At 36.1% G+C, this 21,218-nt stretch overlaps 3 protein-coding genes across 3 annotated transcripts; 1 reads left to right on the plus strand and 2 right to left on the minus strand.

Annotated features, from left to right (window-relative positions):
- Positions 1–1,814: 1,814 nt before the first annotated feature.
- LOC122010657 (phosphoenolpyruvate carboxykinase (ATP)-like) lies at positions 1,815–5,623 on the plus strand. Its single transcript, XM_042567167.1, has 6 exons — positions 1,815–1,879; positions 2,534–2,832; positions 3,009–3,182; positions 3,267–3,329; positions 3,416–3,625; positions 5,601–5,623. The coding sequence occupies exons 1-6, from the start codon at positions 1,815–1,817 to the stop codon at positions 5,621–5,623; spliced, it is 834 nt and encodes a 277-aa protein (XP_042423101.1).
- A 6,164-nt stretch (positions 5,624–11,787) lies between these two features.
- Positions 11,788–15,905, minus strand: LOC122010658. Its single transcript, XM_042567168.1, has 3 exons — positions 15,871–15,905; positions 15,623–15,774; positions 11,788–13,647 (listed from the first exon to the last, which is right to left on the minus strand). Exons 1-3 carry the CDS (start codon positions 15,903–15,905, stop codon positions 12,185–12,187), a joined length of 1,650 nt encoding a protein of 549 aa, XP_042423102.1. The 3' UTR covers positions 11,788–12,184.
- Positions 15,906–17,130: 1,225 nt separating this feature from the next.
- LOC122008272 (uncharacterized protein At5g01610-like) lies at positions 17,131–19,636 on the minus strand. The gene is made up of 3 exons (XM_042563950.1): positions 19,356–19,636; positions 18,865–18,919; positions 17,131–17,689 (listed from the first exon to the last, which is right to left on the minus strand). The coding sequence occupies exons 1-3, from the start codon at positions 19,440–19,442 to the stop codon at positions 17,310–17,312; spliced, it is 522 nt and encodes a 173-aa protein (XP_042419884.1). The 5' UTR covers positions 19,443–19,636; the 3' UTR covers positions 17,131–17,309.
- Between the last annotated feature and the right edge of the window lie 1,582 nt (positions 19,637–21,218).

Consider the following 21,218-nt stretch of genomic DNA (forward strand, 5'->3'; position numbering starts at 1 on the left):
AATCACATCCTCGAGGTCTGCAGGGACCAGCAACTGGAACTCTCTCCTGACAGCATCAACTTGAAAATATCAACAATGGAGGCGGGGTGAGTCCAACACTCAGCAGGTACAATTGATATGCAAAGTAAAGAAACAACACCTAGCACTAATCATGCGTACAGTCTCCTGATAAGAAAGATAAAAATGCATCTGAAGTAAACAGGAGAATGCCGTACTAACCAGGTCCTGAGTATAAGGTCAAACAGTCCGAGTGGTATAGGAATCCTATATGCATGTCAAACATAGGTATCCAAACAATATGCAGCATATAAATGCAGCAACCACAAACACAAGCAATAAATGCATCATGCATATGATGCCAATGATGCATCCTGGTCACCCCTGACGCCAGTCGATCATATCGCACACAATAGTGAGGCCGAGTGGGTAGGGCTGTGACAACCGTGCACTCTGTCGTCACTACTCCTGATGAGTGACCGAGTGGACGGGATGCTGTCGGAGTACACCTATCCTCCTACTCCAAATCATAAATGGGGGAGCGCAATGCTCTCAACTCCCGGTACACAGTGACGGGGAGGAATCCCTGCCGGATAACACGTTGTGTCACACTACCCATGAGCGGACCAACGGTGCCTAACAGAGTCCCTGCTGCAACACACTCTGCCTGAATCGACCACTAACCCATGAGTGGTGGTGTGTGCAGATCCATGTAACTGGCGATGTGCTCAACAATAATGGAGCGGACTATCGCACAGCATGCAATCATGCAAATGATGCATGGCAATAACCATATAAACATCCTGACTTAATCCATATATATAGAAAAGTGCACCCTAGGTCAACGAATCATATCGAATCAAAGGTACACAGAAGGTATAAAAACCTAGGTCCTGAACATGGTGAAGCATGGTATATCACTACCCCCTATAAGCATGTATAAACAGGTAAAATATACATGAGATGCAAATCAATCAATCAATCAAGCACGTACCAAGATTTGGGTAGTGATTAACCGAAACAGATAAGAAACACAATTGATGCAATATGTTAATTTCATTACTAGGCATATCAAAGACAAAAAGTCAAAAGTACCCGCCTCCGATAAAATGGTCCAAATCCTGACTCCGAGATACTCGTCTCGCGTCAAAGTCCTGAAATACCGATATACAGATATTTTATTTAGCTAAAATTCAAATGAATTGCTAAATAAAATTCTCAACACAATTTAGGGCAAAACCCTGAGTCATAATCATCAACCTACCTAATTTAACACATATAATTTAGTTACTCAACATATATTAAATAACTAAATCAAACTACTCACTCAATTAGGAAAAACCCTAATTATTGATCAACCTTAACTGATAATCAATTAACTTATCCACATCAAGACCTAAATCCACAACGTTAAACCCAAAAATCTTACCTTTCACTGAGATCTAGGTTAACAACTATTGCTAATACAGTTTAGAAATCAAATTACCAAATATATCAACACCTACACCTCACCTTATGCAGTAGTTAACTTAACACAAACCTTACCCAAATTTTCCGATGCCTCAACACTGCTCAAATCCTAGAGAACTTAATGCCGAGATCCGAAGAAGCTGCTGTGAGAAATCAGTGACAAATACCACTGTAATCAGCCAACAAATCCAACATAGGATCCCAAATCAACAATCCAAATACCTAACATGCCTTACCTACTCAATACCCCCCTTGTTTCCTCTCTGCCGGCGACTGGTGGCGAAGAAGGAAGACCCGCCGGTGGAGTCTGAAGCACAGCAGATGGTTGCTGGACCTTGGCGTCAGCAATGGACGTTGGGCAGAAGGTAGAGGAAAATGAGGCTCGGCAGAACCCAGGGCAGAAGAATTCGGGGTGCTGTGCTGCTGAGGTCAAGCAGCCGGCGGCAACTCGTCGGACCAGAGAAAGGAAGAAGAAATCGCCGGTCGGCCGGGGCTGGCTAGGGCACCGAGGGGTGCGTCGGCGATTAGGGCACAGCCGTCGGCTGTGGAGTCGTCGGGTGAGGCTCGGCAAGCACGCGAGGGGAGAGAAGAAGGGATGAAGAAGTGCCGAGGGGTTTAAAACTTCGGCGAGGAAGAAACCGCCGGCCGACGATTAGGGCTCGGCATCGGCTTCGGCACGCGCGGGAGGGGAAAGAAATGGCACGGTTCGGCGTCGAGGGAAGGAAAAGAAAACGGGAATAAAAATAAGGAAAAAGAAAAAGAATTAATATATATAAACTTTTCCTCACTTAAATGGGGTAGCCTAAACAAGCTTTTCCGGACCCCGTTTTTATCCCCGTCAACTCGTCCGTACGAGCTCCGAAAAATTCCCGAAAAATTTCCAAAAATTCTGGAAAATTCCCTTATTAATATTCGCCTATTTTCCGGTATTTTACATAAATACAATTCGTAGATCAACTTCTGCACTTGGCATAATTCTACATATCTAGAGGATTCAGATATCCAAAACATGTAAACTAGAAGAAGAAAAACTCTCTTTTGCATGAAATAATTGGAAGGATCGCAGGTGCATCCGTACTACGCCTGAAGAACTGGAGGATTTCAGTACTCCGGACTTCACAATTTACAATGCTGGCCAGTTTTCATTTAATCGATACACACACTACATGACTACCTCCACCAGCATTGATCTTCATCTTGATAGGAAAGAAATGGTCATCCTTGGCACACAGTATGCCGGGGAGATGAAGAAGGGTTTGTTCGACGTGATGCACTATCTAATGCCTAAAAGAAACATTCTCTCCCTGCACTCTAGCAACAATATGGGCAAAGATGGTGATGTTGCCCTTTTCTTTGGACTATCAGGTAAGTGTTGGTCGGACGAGATTCTGGTGCATCACCTGCCCATTGCATGGTTACTATACTGCCCTTTGCAATTTAACTAGAAGCATTCCATGTGTAAATGTGTAGAATTATGTTACACTGCAGTGTTTTCGCCATATGGCTTCTTTGTTCTTATGACTTTTGCTTTGTTGTTTTAGGCACAGGGAAAACTACTCTGTCTACAGACCACAACAAGCTTCTTATTGGCGATGATGAGCATTGCTGGAGTGAAAATGGTATTTCAAACATTGAAGGAGGTTGCTATGCAAAATATATCAGCCTAACAAAGGAGAAGGAACCTGACATTTGGAATGCCATCAAATTTGGAACCGGCAAGTGCCCTATCAAACTCGACATGCACTTTGAACTGGAACCATTCATATTTTTTTGTCCTAATGTTTGCAAATTTCTTGCAGTGTTGGAAAACATCGTTTTCGATGAACACACTAGGGAAGTAGACTACTCTGATAACTCTATTACAGGTGATTAACAAGATGAAACAAACTTCTTGAGTGAATTGGTATTGTGTGAAAGGGAATCTAGTTCAATGGAATTGTTGATGTTGCTGAGAACACTCGAGCTTCATATCCAATTGAGTATATTCCTAATGCGAAGATACTGTGTGTTGGTCCGCACCCTAAGAATGTCATCCTCTTGGCATGTGATGCTTTTGGCGTGCTTCCACCAGTTAGCAAACTTACTTTACCGCAAACAATGTATCACTTCATCAGCGGTTACACTGCTCTGGTGCATAGTCCATTGCATCAAGCACATCGTTATGTCTTGGAAAATGATGTTGACGTTGATCCTTATATCGAGTAATTCTCTTACTTATTAATATTTATTGCACTGTTCTTACGTTTTACTAATTAACTTATTAGTATTCTATTAGTTAACTTATCCCTAATCTGTTCATTAGGGATAAGTTCATATTTGTGGATCCACAAACCCTTCCAGTAATGTCATATGTATCCAAACTTGACAAAAATGAAAAGACTGAATACTTGAATAGCTAGGCAAGTGTTTTGACTGATAGGCTGAGTGGTGCAACAAAAAATCAACTAGTTTTGGCACCTCATAATGTTAGGTAAATAAATATTACAATTCCATTTTTAATAGATTTATTTCAACAATTCTGTTGAATTTATGCATTGACTCTGTTTTGTGCATAGTTGTCATTGGATTTTGACTGTCATTGACCCTTATGTGGAGATGGTTTATTTGTTCGATTCATTTAATCATCACAATCGTTATGAGGACTGTAAATATGTAGTGGATATGTGAGTACATATTTGTTTTTTAATTAAGCATTTAATTTAATTTATTAATCATACGTCAACTCTTGTTGTACAAAGGAGCTTGAAATTGTTCAATTCGAACAAGCAAAGGAAAGAGAAAAAGAAGCCTATGTGGGAAGTCGTAAAGGTTTGTATATTATATATACACACATATGTTTACTTGTGATTAATTTAAAAATATTTAACTGTGTATTATTTGTTGATAATTTTTTGTTAACATAGGGTCCTTGACAACCTGATGCTAAACAATGTGGGTTTTATGTGATGAAATTTATGAGAGAAATTATTGAAGGAAATGCTACCGGTGAGAAGGATTCACTTAGCTCAATGGTAATATTTGACATATTCTCAATTTTCTCAAATAATTTCTTTTATTTGACTTTGCTTCTTCATTACTGATTTTTTTTACTAATATAATCTGGGTTTGTTAACAGTTCATGAAAACAATTTACTCCAACGAAGAAATTGAGGAAGTGCGATCCGAATGGGCAGATTGCGTACTAGACTATATTCATTACTAGGTATAAATTACTAGACTTCAAAAGATGGTTGAACACTTTGTTTGTGACTCCATGACTTATTGATTTTGATTCCTTAGTGCTAATAATTTGTTTGTTCACAGCTAGCTATCTCCTTTGCTCAATACTTCATTCTTGCATTTCTACAATTAGCTGACATTTCCCTTATTTATTGTCTCTCTTTGTGGTCCAAAATTAATAATGGTTGGGTTGTGTGAGTAGCTGACATCTATATACTGCAGTTTGATTTCTTAATAGTTTGCTCTATATACTTTTGCTTGGACGAGCAATGTAAATTACCCGTGAATTGCACGTGCATTGCAGCTAAATTTGTTAGATTTTCTCTTTGTATTGATGAAATGGGAATGAAAAATCTATTTTTCCAGCTGGAATGTAGTGAATGTTATAGCTCTTAATCTACACTTATTTGATTGACACTTTGGTTCTTTTAGGTGTCCTATGTAATTATTAAAGTTGTGCATATGTGATTTCTATTTTGAGGAATTTGTGGAATTTTTTTAGCTCTACAAACAATTCACCCTACCATAACTTGTTACTTGCAAAATGGAAAAGCATATTGTGCCTACCAGGTCTCAAAGGTAATGCAGTCTGAAAAATGGCACAGAAAATTGCATGAATATTTTGTTTCAAGATGTTAATGGATGTAATGCGCTTTGCATGGATTCTATTGATCTTGGATGATAGTTCACTTAAATAATGTTAATTGCATGCAGTGCTAATTATTTAATAAACTATGCTAAGCTAGGTATCACTGCTCCTAGTAGATTCCATGTACTGTTATTCTCTAATAAACATCTCTTTTTGTTTCCTTCATTTGGTTTGTTTTTCCCTTCTATGCACTACAGATTGGTTAATTACATTCTCCTTTTGGAATTCTGGAATTTGATAAGTTTTGTTAAATTTTCTCTTGCAGGTCGGGCAATTCGTGAGGCTTGAATTTTTTTGATGCAAAAAGTGAGCTTTGTTAGGATGTAGCTTGCCTTGCTAATTTGTAAATTAAAAGCCATATGGAGAACAGCAAATGGAAAACATGTGATTTAATGTATATGGAGAGTAATGGAAAACATGTGTATTTTGATGAGTAACAACTCATTTTGTATATTTTTGTATATGTGGCTACAAGATGAATTATATATGGATGTTTATTTTGGATTTAATGTAGTAAATATTTAGTTTTGTATTGGTGGTTTGCTTATAATAAAATAAGATTGGTTGTTTGGTATTAATGAACATTAAATACAACAGTTAAAAATGTTGTAAAAACTAGGTAAACCACAACGAAATTTTTTTGTAAAAAGTGATAAAAGACAACGGTTTTATCCGTTGTAAAATATATTAAAACTGTTGTAAAAAAAACAAAACGTGTCAAATATTATCTACCACAACAGTTTATATCTGTTGTAAAAAATGTCTACAACAACGGTTTATTTCTGTTGTTGAAATTATCTACCACAACGGTTTTAAAACGTTGTCGTATCCTTCGTAGCCAAATTTTGGGCATATAAATAACAACGGATAAAAACCGTTGTCAAATGTCTACAAAGACAACGGATTCAAAACCGTTGTCGTAGGGCAATACATTCTACAACACCCTCAGTTACAACGGTTTTTTGACCCTACGACAACGGATAATATCCGTTGTCGTTTGCAGTTTTTGTTGTAGTGAATGTGCTCTTTATGAGATATCAAGTACAACATAATATGTTTTCCTTTGGGTCGACACATTATTTGTTAGCGATACTTTCTGATATAACTCAAATTTTAATTGGTCACACAATGTGTCTTCTTTTAGGCCGACCCATTGTACGTATAATATGACACTTTATATGAGTTATAAAATGGTTTATAGCTTACAACAACTTTAATCTATCATGCAATATGTCTTCCTTTGGGCCAACATATTTTGTACATGATCTGAACAGAATAAATTCTGTTCTATAGTTGTAGACTACCTTGAGTATATATCTGGCATAAAAGTAACATTCCTTTGGGTCGATTACTCTTAACATAGATATACGTCTACCAAAACAAAATGCACTAAACCTACCTAAGGTGTCTTTCTTTGGGCCGACATATTAGTTCAACTTAGTAGCACGTTGGGTAGATAGACTCAATAAAATTTTAAGAACTTTAACCAAACAGATTACTTAATCAACCTTGATAACTCCAAATTAGATTTATCAATCGATTGATATCATATGAGATCAGTTTTATCCAATCGATTATCATAGTTAATTTGAAAATCTACTATATATGACTAATGACCATATATAGAATCCTTCCTTAAGAAGCTAAACTTCCTTTAAATTCTATAATTAAAAGGTATTATTTAATACTATTAATTCCTTAATTATTCATGTAAAAAATAAAATAAAATATTTAATACATAAGTTTTTTTAGGCATGAAACACTAAATATGTTTATTGTTTTTTCTTTCTTTTACGTTTTTCATTCATTTCAATTTCACCAAAATAGATCCTTCCCTTATTTGTTTTAATCTCAATTGATTAAAAATAATTCTAATTGATTAATAATTAACGTAGTCACGAATTTAAAATTATTTATCGATTAAATTTTTTTATTATTTCTATTCAAAATTTAAGACTCGACAATCGATTACTCAACTAAAATAATTGATTGAATCATCACGATTTTACTTAAAATTAGATTAAACAGTGATAATTTTCGTCATTCCAGAATCACGAAAAATTCGAAAAACAAGTTTATCCTAGTTTTCTCTTATATAATTTTTGACGATCAAAAAATTTATATTAATTAGGAAAAACTTGATATAGCATACAAACAATAAATCGATGAAAAATTAAACTTTATTACCAATAAAAACGATGAAACCAAACAATTTGACTCTGATACCAATTGATAGTTCTTGTAAAATCTAAGTCATATGAATTCTATAAACCGTATAAGAATTCATATATAGAAAGTACAAAAACATATGAGCATGAATCTTCGTTTTCATCGAAAACATGACATAAGAAAATAAATACATAAACATAGTAACAAATAATTTGATTGAAAAGTCATGTCTTTGTCCTTTAGTATCATCTATAAGATCCTGAGGAAGAAGAAGCGGAAGCAAACAGAGAGTATCTTCCAAGGGACTTAGGGGATAATGGCGCTGAAAAGTTTCTTGTCAATGGAGAACAAGAAACTAAGTCAAAATGATACCCTAAATTCTTGGAAACCTCCCCTTATATATGTTGGTTGCTACTCGGAAAGCCTAGAGGTTCCACTGTACAAAAATTTTGTACAAAGATCTGAACCTTTTCCTAGCTACCATGTGTTCTTTTAAATTAAATTTTGGATCGCCTGTGGAACTTAACACGTTTGATCCAAAACTTAATCTATTTGTTCTTTTAGGTTTTGACTTGGATCTCCTGCGGAACTTAACACGTTCGACGCAAATCACCTTAAGTTATTAATTCCATTAAATATTAATTTCCATAATTGGTTCCCAGTACTGACGTGGCGAGGCACATGGCCTTCTTGGATATGGGAGCAACCACCACCGACTAGACAAAACCTTTTATAGAAATATAATATTTAATTTCCTAAAATAACTTTAGGTTAACCGAAAAAAACAATCAAATCACAAGGAAAAATAAAACAAAAGAACACAACTTCGAAAAACATATTCGAAATACTAGAACGTAAGCCTCTTGTATTTAGTATTATTTCCATAAATAACTAGTATGATGCGGAAAAGGAAAAACTACTAGTTATACCTTCTAGAAAGACCTCTTGATCTTCTACCGTATTCCTCTTCTAACCTCGGACGTTGTGTGGGCAACGATCTTCCGAGATGAGAAAACCACCAACCACCTTCTTCTCCTCCAAGCTAGGTTCGGCCACAATAAGGAAGCTTCACCAAGGAAGAAAATCAAAACACCAACCAAGCTCCAAGAGATGCTAGCTTTCTCTCCTTTTTCTTCTTCTTCTCCAAGTAGTATCCGGCCACCACAAGAGCTCCAAGGGGGAGAAAGAGGTTCGGCCACCACAAGAGGAAGAGAGGGAGAGGATGATGATGATGGCCGGCCACACCAAGGAACAAAAGAGAGAGAGAAATAATAGAGGTTGTTCACCATGAAGGCACCCCTACCCCTTCTTTTATATTCCTTGGCTTTGTCAAATAAGGAAATTTATTTATAATAAAATTTTCTTAACTATCCTTGACAACAATTAATTAAGAAAAAATTAAATAAATTTTCCTAATTAATTGTATGTGGCCGGCCACCTCATGTAGAGCAAATAAGATAATTTTAATCAACAATTAAAACTTCCTTTTTTGTCTTTGGAAATTTTTAAAAAAAATAAAATTTCCTTTTAAAATCCCTTCATGGTTGATAAAAAGAAATTTCTATAATTTTAATTTTCAACATGTGAATAATTTTTCAGAGAGAAAAAATAAAATATCTTTCCAATCTACAAATAAGGAAAGAGATCTAATCTCTTTCTTTTAATCTTTTTGTAGATCTTTTTAAAGAGAGATATTTTAATTTTAATTCTCTGTAATAAATTATATCTTCCACATAATAAAAATTAAAATTAAAATTCTTTTTAATTTAATGGGGGTCGGCCACCTAAGCTTGGGTTCAAGTTAGGGCCGGCCCTAGCTTGAACCACAAGCTAGCTTGGCCGGCCCCTTTCTCATAGGTAGGTGGGTATAGGTGGGTATAGTACTCTATAAATAAGAGGCTACGATAGGGACCGAGAGAAGGAATTGGTTTTGGTCTCCCGATAAAATTAAGCATCCCGTGTTCGCCCCGAACACACAACTTAATTTTATCAATAATAATTCATTCCACTAGAGAACTATTATTGAATTACCGCACCAATCCCAAATTACATTTTTGGGCTCCTTCTTATTATGAGTGTGTTAGTCTCCCTGTGTTTAAGATATCGAATGTCCACTAATTGAGTTACTGACAACTCATTTAATTAATATCTTAGTCCAAGAGTAGTACCACTCAACCTTATCATCATGTCGGACTAAGTCCACCTGCAGGGTTTAACATGACAATCCTTATGAGCTCCTCTTGAGGACATTATTAACCTAGTATCTCTAGGACACAGTTTCCTTCTATAATCAACAACACACACTATAAGTGATACCATTCCCCAACTTATCAGGCTTATTGATTCATCGAACTAAATCTCACCCATTGATAAATTAAAGAAATAAATATCAAATATATGTGCTTGTTATTATATTAGGATTAAGAGCAGACACTTCCATAATAACCGAGGTCTTTGTTTCTTTATAAAGTCAGTATAAAAGAAACGACCTCAAATGGTCCTACTCAATACACTCTAAGTGTACTAGTGTAATTATATAGTCAAGGTAAACTAATTCCTAATTACACTACGACCTTCCAATGGTTTGTTCCTTTCCATTTTGGTCGTGAACTACTATTTATAATTGATAAGGTACTGATAACATCATCTTCTATATGTGACACCACATACTATGTTATCTACAATATAAATTAATTGAACAACTACAAACAAATGTAGATAAATTGACCAAATGTGATTCTTTATTTAACATAAATGTTTACAAAAGTTTAGGCTTTCAGTATACACTCCAACAATATAAGTAATCAATCTATTATCATCTCATAAATGATAACGGATCGAACTAAAGGATTTTACATATTCAACCCACATCTAATTATCTGAAACCATTTTGAAAGGTTCAGATCATATTCACATATACAACTTATAAATAAATCCACCTAATAAAGATAATTATATTCAACAGACCTCGTCAAAATTATTTATATTTTCAAACTTCAAATAAAATTCGAATAGATTTTATGCTCCTGAATCGTATACAGAGATTTGAAACCGGAAAATGTACCTGTTCATGACGATGGGCACATAATGCTATCTGATTTTGATCTCTCTTTGAGATGTATTGTTTCCCCTACTCTGATAAAATCATCACTTGACTCAAATCTTTCCAAACATATAATGGTGCATTTTTGTCCAATCAGCATGCATTGAGCCTACTTCAGCTGCTTTATACCAAGACTCTTTCCCCACAAGAACAAGAAAATAACAAGAAAATCTTGGGCAGAGACACCGGAGCAGCAGGTTGTCACACTGCCGGAATTTGTGGTCGAGCCAACTAATGATTGATGTCCTTTGTTGACACTCATGAGTATTTAGCCCCTGAAATCATCAAAGGCGAAAGCCAGGTAAATGGAAGTGTTGTGGACTAGTTGGTGTTTGGTATCTTCTTCGAGGACGGGACAATCTAGTGACTAGCAGATGATGAGCTCCCAACATTATAAGGGACATCATTTAAGGGCTCAAACAACAGAGCAAGATTGTTCAATGTGGTAGGCTCAAGCAAAGCCCCATAGAATAATCATTTTTTTTCTGGCAAGTGTGGGCAACTGCCACACTGGGCCTACATTAGCTCTGCCCCTGTCCGCACGTCCTCGTCCGCCTTCATGATCTTCTTGATCCGTGCCAGCGACAGCTGCTGGTTCTGGAACCCTGCCGCCGTCTCCATCCCCTGCCTCGGTAGTTCCAGAACACCTGCCGCAGCCTGGCTCGGCTGCATTATATGCTTCCCTCTGCCTTAAATTTTATGCTAGATCTGCAATTAAAGCCGCAACGTTTTGCAGCAAAATGGTGGACAAAACAGATCGCCCTCTGCTTCCAAAAAAATATGCTCGAGAAGAATGCACTGTAAGTAGTGTGGCAATGGCACTGGATGAATTAATGGAGTATTTATGAGATAAATGAGCGGAGCTTAAAAGTCAAATGAGGCGGAGAAAGGATACAGAAAGGGCCTTGTCCACCATTTGCAGCTTGTGTGTGACTTGAGTCTATAAACAAGAACACAAACAACAAATGTTATAAAGGATACCACCCCAAATTGATGTCATTATGACGGATCGATCAAACAAGAATTGACAAATAAATGCATAGCATATACACAAACAGAAGGTAGGAAACAAGTACATTTTTATAGACACAGCTCATAATCTTGAGATGAACATCATATCAACCAATTATGGTGAAGAAAATACCCATGATGCAGAGTTTGACCTAGTTTTTCAAGTGCATTTGGAAAAGTATCGACAATACTGATTCATATTGCTTGAAAAGCAAGGGACAACGATATACAACTTGAGAGTTAAAGAGCTGGACCATAACAAATCTAATTGGCTCATTCCCCTTCACATTGCTTAGAGCACAACAAATGAGACAGTACCAATAAAAGGACTAGAGCTCATGAAAAATATAGAGCTTCTTCAACTAATACATGCACCAAATGTAGCTTCCACACCTTCACATAGACTTTACAGACACCAAAAGAAAAGGTGCCATATAGGTGAGGAAGCACAAGTGCCTAACCTGAGTGTTTGTTGGAAAAAGAAAGAAAAAGACAACCAGCTGACAGAGAGCCAAACAAAGCCTAATGACTGATGATATGATAATCCTTCATAATGGCATCTGAGTTCATCTGCTTGCAAAGCTCAATACGAGAAACAACTTATTGCTTGCCTGATCCATAACCAATGCCACAACATCTTTTATCTTCTCCATCAGTTCTTCCAGACTATCCACTCCAAAGTTTCTCAGGTTGATGTCTTTCTTGTATCGCTGCTTGTATAAAGCTTGAAATGAACTAAGGGGAACAGGGCAAGAGTAACAAATGAGAAGCTCTTGTACTTCTTGTCTAATACATTGAAGTTGATCCCCAAACTCACCAGAACCTAAGAGAGGATCATCATTCTTCTCATCATCCGAGAACCCATCAGATGAGTATCCTGAATGAGCAGAGGCAATTATCTCCGTGTTTTCCTCCAGAACTTGCTTTCCCTTATCAATCTTCACGGTTGTTGGTCTACCAGGAAAACTCGTATCACTGTTGCGTAGGCACACCAGCTTCTTATGTCCCTTTCCAACCACAAATAATGTATCATCGCCCATTTTCTTAATGAGGGGCACCAACTTGCATACTCCATACTCTGCCATATAAAGTGGCCGGCCAAAGAACTTTAGATACTCTGAAGGAACACGAGGAAGAGGCATACTCCCGCCAGACATCTCAAGCAGCTTGACTATTTGACCTTTCAGACCCTGAAGGTCTCCTGGCTGAACCCACCATGCTTGTTCAGTTACATTGTTATCTACTCCTGCACCTTTATTTAGGCATGATGGGAATCCTTGAGATTTTGATGAAAAATAAGGCCCTGTGAAGTTGCTGCTGCTGTATTCATTGAATGAATATGAAGTTTTACCAACTCCTCCAGATGTATAGGCAGAGTTGTGGCAAAGGTCACGGCCAATGTTTGATTCAGTGACATATTCATGTTGAGAAATTCCTTTGTAGACAATGGCCTCCTCATCATTCTGAATATTTTGTGTCACTTCTATGCCACAACTACTAAGACATGGAGCGAGATCAGAAACACCAGCCATAAAAGAGTTCGCAGGAACAAAACCTTCACCTCGTGCTATGCTAGGCCAGTTCCAAACAAATTGCCCAGCATTGATGAGAGCTGACGAAACACCAACTCCAGAAGGAATTACAAGGATTACAGTGTAACCACGCTGACCAAGTATATGCAAAGCTGGAGAAAAATCTACATCCCCAGAGATTAGCATGATCGAAGATGGCGGCCGATTGTCAAGTGCAAAAAGAAACATGTCAACTAAGATAGCTTTGTCAGCAGCATCTTTTCGCCCACTTGGAACATCTACTAGTTTAACCCCAGTTCTTTGGCAACCTTCTCTTAGCCTTCGAGGGAAGGCATTGAAATCCCCATAAGCAGAAAACATTGTGACAGCTCCTCTAATGACAGGGTGCAGCCGTAATGCCATTCGAATGTTCCCAGCAACATCTTCAGGGCAAACATCATTAGGGACTGGACAGTTCTCAATATCCCAAAGGATTGACACAGGTTCATGCAAGGACCCTGTTTGCAGATTATGTGTGTTAGCTGGGTCTAGTTCTGAATTTATGTAAACCACATTGTTTGGATTTGAGATATCTGGTGCCATAATTTTCGGAGAAGAGGAGCGATTGGCCATTGTTTTATCTTCATAAGCCATTTAAGCTTCCTAGATATGGATATTAATAGAAAATGAGATGGACAAAGAACTAAAAGCAGGGAACAATTGTCAAAGAATCTATAAAGTGCACTAGTGCATAGTATGAAGTCTAGATAGCAGTACATTAGTCAAGAAATACTTGCAACAATCTGTATGATATACTCATCATAGCAGCAATGTCACACTTAAACATTAAAAGATAATACGTTAAAAAACAGGAAAGAAGGGAAGCCTTGGGTAAAGTTGTTGTTTTGTGACCTAAAGCTCACGGGTTCGAATTCTGAAAATAGCCGTAAGGTTGTGTACAATGGATCCTTCTCCGGGACCTTGCATGGTGGGAGCTTCGTGCACTAGGTTGCCTTTTTTTAATGTTAAAAAAAGGAAAATATAAGCTCCTTAGATAATTAGAATATTGGAACAAATTAGTCAAAAAAACCAGTGTTGTGTCAGAGTGGGGATGTTCTATAAAGTGACAAACTCAGTTGTCTATTGGTATTTTTGATGCATTTCCAATATAAAATAGAACCTTTTTTACAATGAACATAGTGTAGAACAAATGTAAATACTTATCACACAACTTAAACAACATTAAATTATGCCAGCATCCCTATGATGCTGTGGACAGTGAATTGCCTATAGACAGATTAAACCATATTAGCTGAATCACAAGTCATATTAACAAATCAACAATCATAATAGAAAATCACAGTATTGCCAAACTAACCCGTATAAACATTGGAATCAACAACTAAAGGGAATAAGAAAATTATGACTAATTAAACTAAATTAAGTATTTTGTTTTTGAGAAAATACCATGGTGTATAAGAGTCAGTAATGCAAACAATATAAGGTTTTTAGCAGAGCAACTAAGGGATGTACACTTTCAATAAGAATCAGATTCTGAACTAAACAGAAACATATATTAATAAAAAAAATGTAACAAAATAAAAGTGTTTTTAGCAGAAAGCCACAGGAATGCTTCTTTTATCTCTAGCCGATTTCACTTATAGGAACATTGCAATCAACGTAATGTGAGTAAAACAAAAAAGGATCAATAACTATACTGCTGCGGCTGCAATTAATGGTAAATACTGCTGTTTCTGTGTTAATAAAGAAAAATAATAATAAGAAGTATGATCTGTGAATAGGTTAGAGTCTTAAGATATATATAACATTCTCTTATCTGGTAGCAGGTTGCATAATTAATATAGTCATTCTTCCCAACCACTCCACTGTAATCATTTTTTTTAGTCTTAAGAACTTTCTCCTATGTTCCATCCATACCATGACCAGAATAGAATAGCTCTTTGAGCTTAAGTTCCATTTAGCAAAATATAACCTAGAGATACAAATATTTCCAATCATCAACTCAAAGTACTGTAGCGTATCAGTACCCTTGCACTGCTAATAAAAGAAAAAGCTCTACAATGCTGACCTTCTAAAGACAACCTAGTTCGATTGATACAATAGCACAAGAATCCAGATTTCACACCCAAAACAACGTGCGAAAGCGATTTAGTAGTGACCAAGGTATCATCTTTAGCATCTGACAGCATCTCATTTCCTCCGCAAAAAAGAAACCCTAATCAAACAGCCAACCAACCAAAGACACGGCGAGCACTCGGGAAATCAAAACTTCCAGCAGCAACAATCGCATCCTTTGAACAATCATACATGATTCATCGCACGAGAAAATCAAAGTCCGACAAAGATCACAACTTTGGGCACAAGAGCTACTTCTTCCTATCGAAGGGAATGGGGTTCCAAAGCACCTGATCGTGCCAAAAGAGATCTAAGAAGAAACCCCCTTCTACTCCAGATTACAGATAAGAAGTTTACCTGGATCAATTGCCCATAAAACGACCGTCGGGGCTGTCGCAGCAAAAGGAGAGCTGACTTCGAGACTTCGGAGAAAAGCAGGCGAAACGAACACAAGAACTCCATCCCTATCCTCTCCCCCTCTCTCTCTTTGTTCTCTCTCCAGCGGATAGCTTTCATCAAAAATAATAATAATAAAAATAAAATAATAATAATAAAAAAAATAAAAATAATAGCGGATAGCACGTGAGTCCCCTGCCGATAGAGACTCTCGTGTGGAGAAGTGATCGCAACCATTCCTCATCTAATCATAAATTGGAAGGGATTTGCTTGAATTGATCACAAGCCGTTAGTTTGATGAGCCAGATGAATAGTAAGATTAGTTTATTTTAATTTATATAAACTATTTTTTCTCAAATAATCTATATATTTCCATTGATAAAAATTTATAAATCATAATTTTTATCACATCATATAATAAAAGTTTACAAATATTTTTCATGAGACAAAACAACTTAAATGTATATCATATTCAGTATTGTTCTTTCTTTATAGTATTATCCTTTTCCATGACTAAAGAGAAAATAATAACATTTTTTTATTCTAGTGATCTCTTTTGTTAACAAATTCTTGAGTTTAAATGGAAATTTTATTCATTTATTTTATTTTATTTTATTTTATTGGTGGAGTTTTTATGTAGGGCAATTTTTTAAAATATTTCTAATGTTTAATTTTCTGAAGTGTCCACTAAGATTTTATTAGTATTCAAATGCTCTTTTAAATTTTTATTTTGCTACTAAAATGTCTCTGTCCATATAAATTACCACTTATAGTATTCATTGGTTAAAGAAGAATGGCATTTTGATAAAATAAAAATAAAGGTATTTTGATATTAATAAAATCTTAAAAGATATTCTAAAAAAATCTAACCTCAGGATCATTTTAAAAATTATCCTCTTGAATACCTAAAATATTTTTTAATAAAAAAAACAGAGCAAATTAATTTTTTATCGAATGAATAAAAAATCATATAAAAATTGCATCCATTAAAATTCTGAAAATAATGACGAGTGCATACAAATATTAGCAATTAGTTATGACCTCCATTGTCCATTGTTGCATGTACTTGACCTAAGAGTCTTGTGGTTTGATTCCGCGATCTTATATGGTAAGTATATCATCATTTATCATCTCGGATGACTTGTGGAGTTGAGTGTCGTGTTTTACCTCGCTCGTGATGACCTGATATCAAGTGCAGCGGGAACGTTGGAAGCGAGCGATTTTGACTTTTACCAAATGTACTTGACCTCATGACCTCCACTCATTGTTCCGCTCGTCTGAATCACTCTCACCCCGAACCCTTGTTAGTGAAGAAGCATAAGGGTATCGCTGCTAGAAGTGAAAAGAGTGGGCACCTGGAAGCAGGTTACCAGAGGACCATGGAGGAGAAGGAACAGGACCATAGGCCTCTATTACACATCCAATCCATGAAGACCTGGCTTCAGTTTTATTCAGCAGACATAGAACAATGAAAATGAACCATTTTCTGATGCAGCATTTGCTTTAAATTAGCAAAAAAAACCCAGAACATAATTCACCTAAGGTTTAACCAAGCTAAAACAATTATGTAGATCTTGCAGCTTTTGCAATTCCAAACATGATTTCCAACTGAAAGAATCATGAAAGGCAACATGATTCGGTACCAACCTCAAAACTCATCGACCTTGATAGAATCACGGGGCATCTCGTACGCATCCTTCGGTCTCAGTTTCTTCATGCCAGCCATGAAGCAGATTTTGTCTGACTTGTAGCTTTCCACACTCACTTGGGTAACTTTGACCCAAACCAGCACCTTCGTCTTCATGCCTTCAATTCCAGACAACTTCCCTCTCAACAATGTACACTTGATGCGCTTGGCATATCGTAGCACCGAGGAATCTTTGAAGCTGATCTCACAGGCGGAAGGAAGGTGAACAGTCAACTTTAATGTCGATTCATCAAACTCATAGCATATGATGTTCCTTGGAAAGAGGCCCTGTGGGAGGCCATACTCACGAAGGAGATCTGGTAGAGATTTTGGTGGTTTCCCTGAAGAAAATAAGAGCACAATGACTACCAATAGATACATCCTTTTTCTGTGGTTTTATAGAATCCAACTTAAAAATGTTAAAGTCGATACAATGGAGGTTGACTATAATCATCACAGACAAATTAATCATCTTAAATTTTACTGGTTTGCAAAATCAAATAAAAAAGGCATGTCTACTCACAAGCAACTTGTTAACTTATTAACAATAACATCACAAAAGAAAATTCTAGTTTTTGAATAGTTTTCTTTTGAATGAATAACCTATACATCCATAAAGTGTAATTTAAAAGAATATTGAGAATCTATAAGAAAAATAATTCACCCAATAACTTAATAGATTCTTAGGAAACTTCAAAAAGCATCCAAGTATGGTATGCTTAATTGGTATTCCTCTTCGAGAGGCATAATCATCATCGTGCTTTCAGATCATCACATTCCTCATCACTCTCCTTGTATGAATCTAGCTGAGATTTACTAATTTCTATCATTTGACAGCTCTTCACAGTTTGCATAACAAAATCTTGCATCAAAGTCGATAAAGTTTAACTTCTCTTTATTAATCCATCAAATAACATTTCTCTTCAGATAACCTGTAATTTTTAGACGAAGGACTGCTTTCTGGTTAATCGTTTATATTAAACATAAACTACCAAATCATCTCTTTTTTTATGTCTAGTTTATTCCCAAAGATGTTGTTGAGCTAAGCAAAAAAAGGCTAATTTGGTCTGAGTGATCTAATCCCGCTAATAAGTACTCTCCTAGAACACGGTAATATTGCAGAAGTATGAAGAAACTCCGGTTATATGAACTAGATATACTTCAGAATCATATGAGAGGGTTATGATAGATAAAAAAGAAAGAAAAAAAAAATAGTGGAATAGGAAAAAACTTTTGCAGAAAAAAGAAGACTAGCCTCAAGAACAAGCAATCAGTAAGTGGGATCTTAATGTACAAGAATATCTCAACCAAAGAAAGCCACACTCTACCTTCCATTGAAGGTTCAATTATTAAAAAAAAATGACAAAGAAAGTTACGTCAGAGGTGAAGGATTGAGCATCCATATAACATATCTTGAAATGAACCAGAATTACGAAAGATAAGAAAGATCATGTTACCTAGAAGCAAGAAGGGAAGTTGAAAATTGACGGCAAAACAATGATACAGAATCCCTCACCTTTCAGCTTCTCAAAGAGCCACTTAGCCTTGTCCTCCACCGTGCTTGAAAAACGCTGATGGCATGATGATCATCATAAGGCATTAATCAACAAAACATCAATAAAAATTCAAATGCAGGCATGCATGCGCCTCTTCCCTCGTATGAAGAAGAAATGGGCAAAACCCAAAATGTAAAAGACACAAGTTTTTTAGATTTAGCCTGCGTCCTCGAGATGACCTAAAAATCCATCTTTGCATCGAAACCCTGAGCAAGGATAACAAGTTTTGATCCTTGGGGAATTTTGTTTCCCCAAATGCGGCTCCAGATTATCCTGGATTCCAACACGCACACTGCTCTTCTTCCGCACAAGATCGACATTGCCTTCTTTTACCGCTTCTTGGATAAGGCCGAACAAATCTTGTAGGATTCGACCATTGGAATATCGGGGGAACCCAACTACATAGAATGAAAAATAGGAGAAATCAGAAACATAAAAAGGTTCGTCTTACAGAGAGATCGTCGCCGATGGAGGAGATCTCCGCTTTAGCTTTCTTCGCAATGGAAAAGCTCGCGACTTTCATGAGCGCTTTCTCCATTTTGCGGCGCCTACTTCTTTCCTCTGAAGAACTCGATTCAGAGTGAGCAGATATGGAGCACAGCGAGAGGAGAAAGAGAATAAGCGGCGCCTGCAAGCTCAAGAAGAAGATGAGAGGCTGAGGCACACGATGAATGCGCCATTAAAGGGATCAGTGAAGCACAAGAACAGGCCCCACACCAAATGCTTGCCTGCCACATCGCAACGCTTCTGTTCTATATTTCTGCTTTTGTCCAGCAGAAAAATAACTTCGATATAAATGGAGTTCTATTAAATAATTGATAAATATTTATTATTATTATTTTCCATTTTTATATTATTAAAATATAAATATTTAACCGCACTCACTATATACATGCTTCCTTTTGGAATAAAAGAAAATATCGACCGACCCTTATCTCAATACAAAGTATTAAGTTATCAAGACCACTTCATTTTTATTTTTATCTCCATCCTATTTATTTTCAATCCTTGCAGAAATAATAAAATAAATAAATATTTAAATCTCAAATGTAATAAATATTCTCGAGATTGATTTTAAGTATGTATAAATTATACTTTGAATTTATTAGATAGATGAATTAAAAAAATCATCTGTCTTCCAAATTAATTTGACAAAATTTAGACACTTAAATTATTAAAAAAAAAAAAAACTTTGATTCTACCATTATTTGACCTGCCCTGAGCTCTCCCCCATGGAGCTGCATCGAATAAAAATAAGCATAAATTTCCTACAACCCCCTAGTAAGTCTCCTAGCACTTAAAAAATTCTCCAAGTTAAAAGTAGAGACAATTTCATGTTATCCTCAATAATTTGCTTAAATACCTTAAAACCTATTGAAATCTTATCTCCTGTATTAACTACTTGGGAAGTTGATAGTGTTGGGACTATTCTGGTACTTGTCTTCTTCGATTAGGTAAGAAACTCTTGTTTATTGTAATTTTTCAAAAAAAGACTTAATTAGCAACAATAAAATAAAATAAAATAAAATTTATTTAAATATAGATGATGATATAATAAGAGATAAAGCTTAATAACATAAAATGATTCATACAACTGACCCCAACTAAAAAGAAAATGCTGGATTGTTATTATTGTTATAATCCTGAAAGTTTTCTTCATTGAATCTTTCCATTTTGACAAAATCCATAACAAAGTTACAAAGCGAATTTTGCTGAGAAGCATGTATAATTTCTTAAGATCGTTGGGACTATTGTGATACTTGTCTTTCTCAATTTGCTTCTATAAGGAACTCTTATTTATTGTTGTATTTCTCAACTTCTCATTCAAACTCTGGAAAACATTCAGGCCGCTCGAACCTCACACGGTTTCCCTTCCATTTATATGGAAATCACCAACAGATAGTCATGCGAAACATATGCCAGCAACTTCTCATTCACACTCTGGAAAGCATCCGGGCCGCTTGAACCGCACTCGATTTCCCTTCCATCGATCTATATGGAAATCACCAACAGATAGTCATGCGACACATATCGTAAACTAATTTGCAAATTGGTTGATTAAGGTTTAAAAAAATAGAAAAAACAATCAACCTAATGCTAATTAATAAACTAGAAAATCACTAGATTCTTGAAGCAAAATATCAGAGAACTTATTTTAAGCTCATAAACAAGCAGTTTCTTCATCATCCTAATGCTAATACACAAATACTTCACTAATAACCAACGATGGAAAAAGAACATAATGACTGACTAGATAGAAAGACAATGATGCCTAAAAAAACACTAATTTCTCCCAGCAAAACAATGGAGAAGA

The sequence above is a fragment of the Zingiber officinale genome, chromosome 8A (assembly GCF_018446385.1).
Source record: "Zingiber officinale cultivar Zhangliang chromosome 8A, Zo_v1.1, whole genome shotgun sequence".
Taxonomy (NCBI): Eukaryota; Viridiplantae; Streptophyta; class Magnoliopsida; order Zingiberales; family Zingiberaceae; genus Zingiber; species Zingiber officinale.

What these genes read in the sequence shown, in the direction of transcription:
- LOC122010657 (XM_042567167.1), top strand. Translation starts at nt 1,815, where the DNA reads ATGGACGTTGGGCAGAAGGTAGAGGAAAATGAGGCTCGGCAGAACCCA. An exon ending in CCTTTTCTTTGGACTATCAG is followed by an intron (nt 2,833 to 3,008) that starts GTAAGTGTTGGT and finishes TTGTTGTTTTAG; the next exon opens with GCACAGGGAAAACTACTCTG. An exon ending in TGCCATCAAATTTGGAACCG is followed by an intron (nt 3,183 to 3,266) that starts GCAAGTGCCCTA and finishes AATTTCTTGCAG; the next exon opens with TGTTGGAAAACATCGTTTTC.
- LOC122010658 (XM_042567168.1), bottom strand. Translation starts at nt 15,905, where the DNA reads ATGAGGAATGGTTGCGATCACTTCTCCACACGAGA. An exon ending in GATCACTTCTCCACACGAGA is followed by an intron (nt 15,775 to 15,870) that starts GTCTCTATCGGC and finishes TTTTGATGAAAG; the next exon opens with CTATCCGCTGGAGAGAGAAC. An exon ending in TTTATGGGCAATTGATCCAG is followed by an intron (nt 13,648 to 15,622) that starts GTAAACTTCTTA and finishes ATCTGCAAACAG; the next exon opens with GGTCCTTGCATGAACCTGTG.
- LOC122008272 (XM_042563950.1), bottom strand. Translation starts at nt 19,442, where the DNA reads ATGGAGAAAGCGCTCATGAAAGTCGCGAGCTTTTCCATTGCGAAGAAA. An exon ending in CCATCGGCGACGATCTCTCT is followed by an intron (nt 18,920 to 19,355) that starts GTAAGACGAACC and finishes TCATGCCATCAG; the next exon opens with CGTTTTTCAAGCACGGTGGA. An exon ending in GCTCTTTGAGAAGCTGAAAG is followed by an intron (nt 17,690 to 18,864) that starts GTGAGGGATTCT and finishes TATTTTCTTCAG; the next exon opens with GGAAACCACCAAAATCTCTA.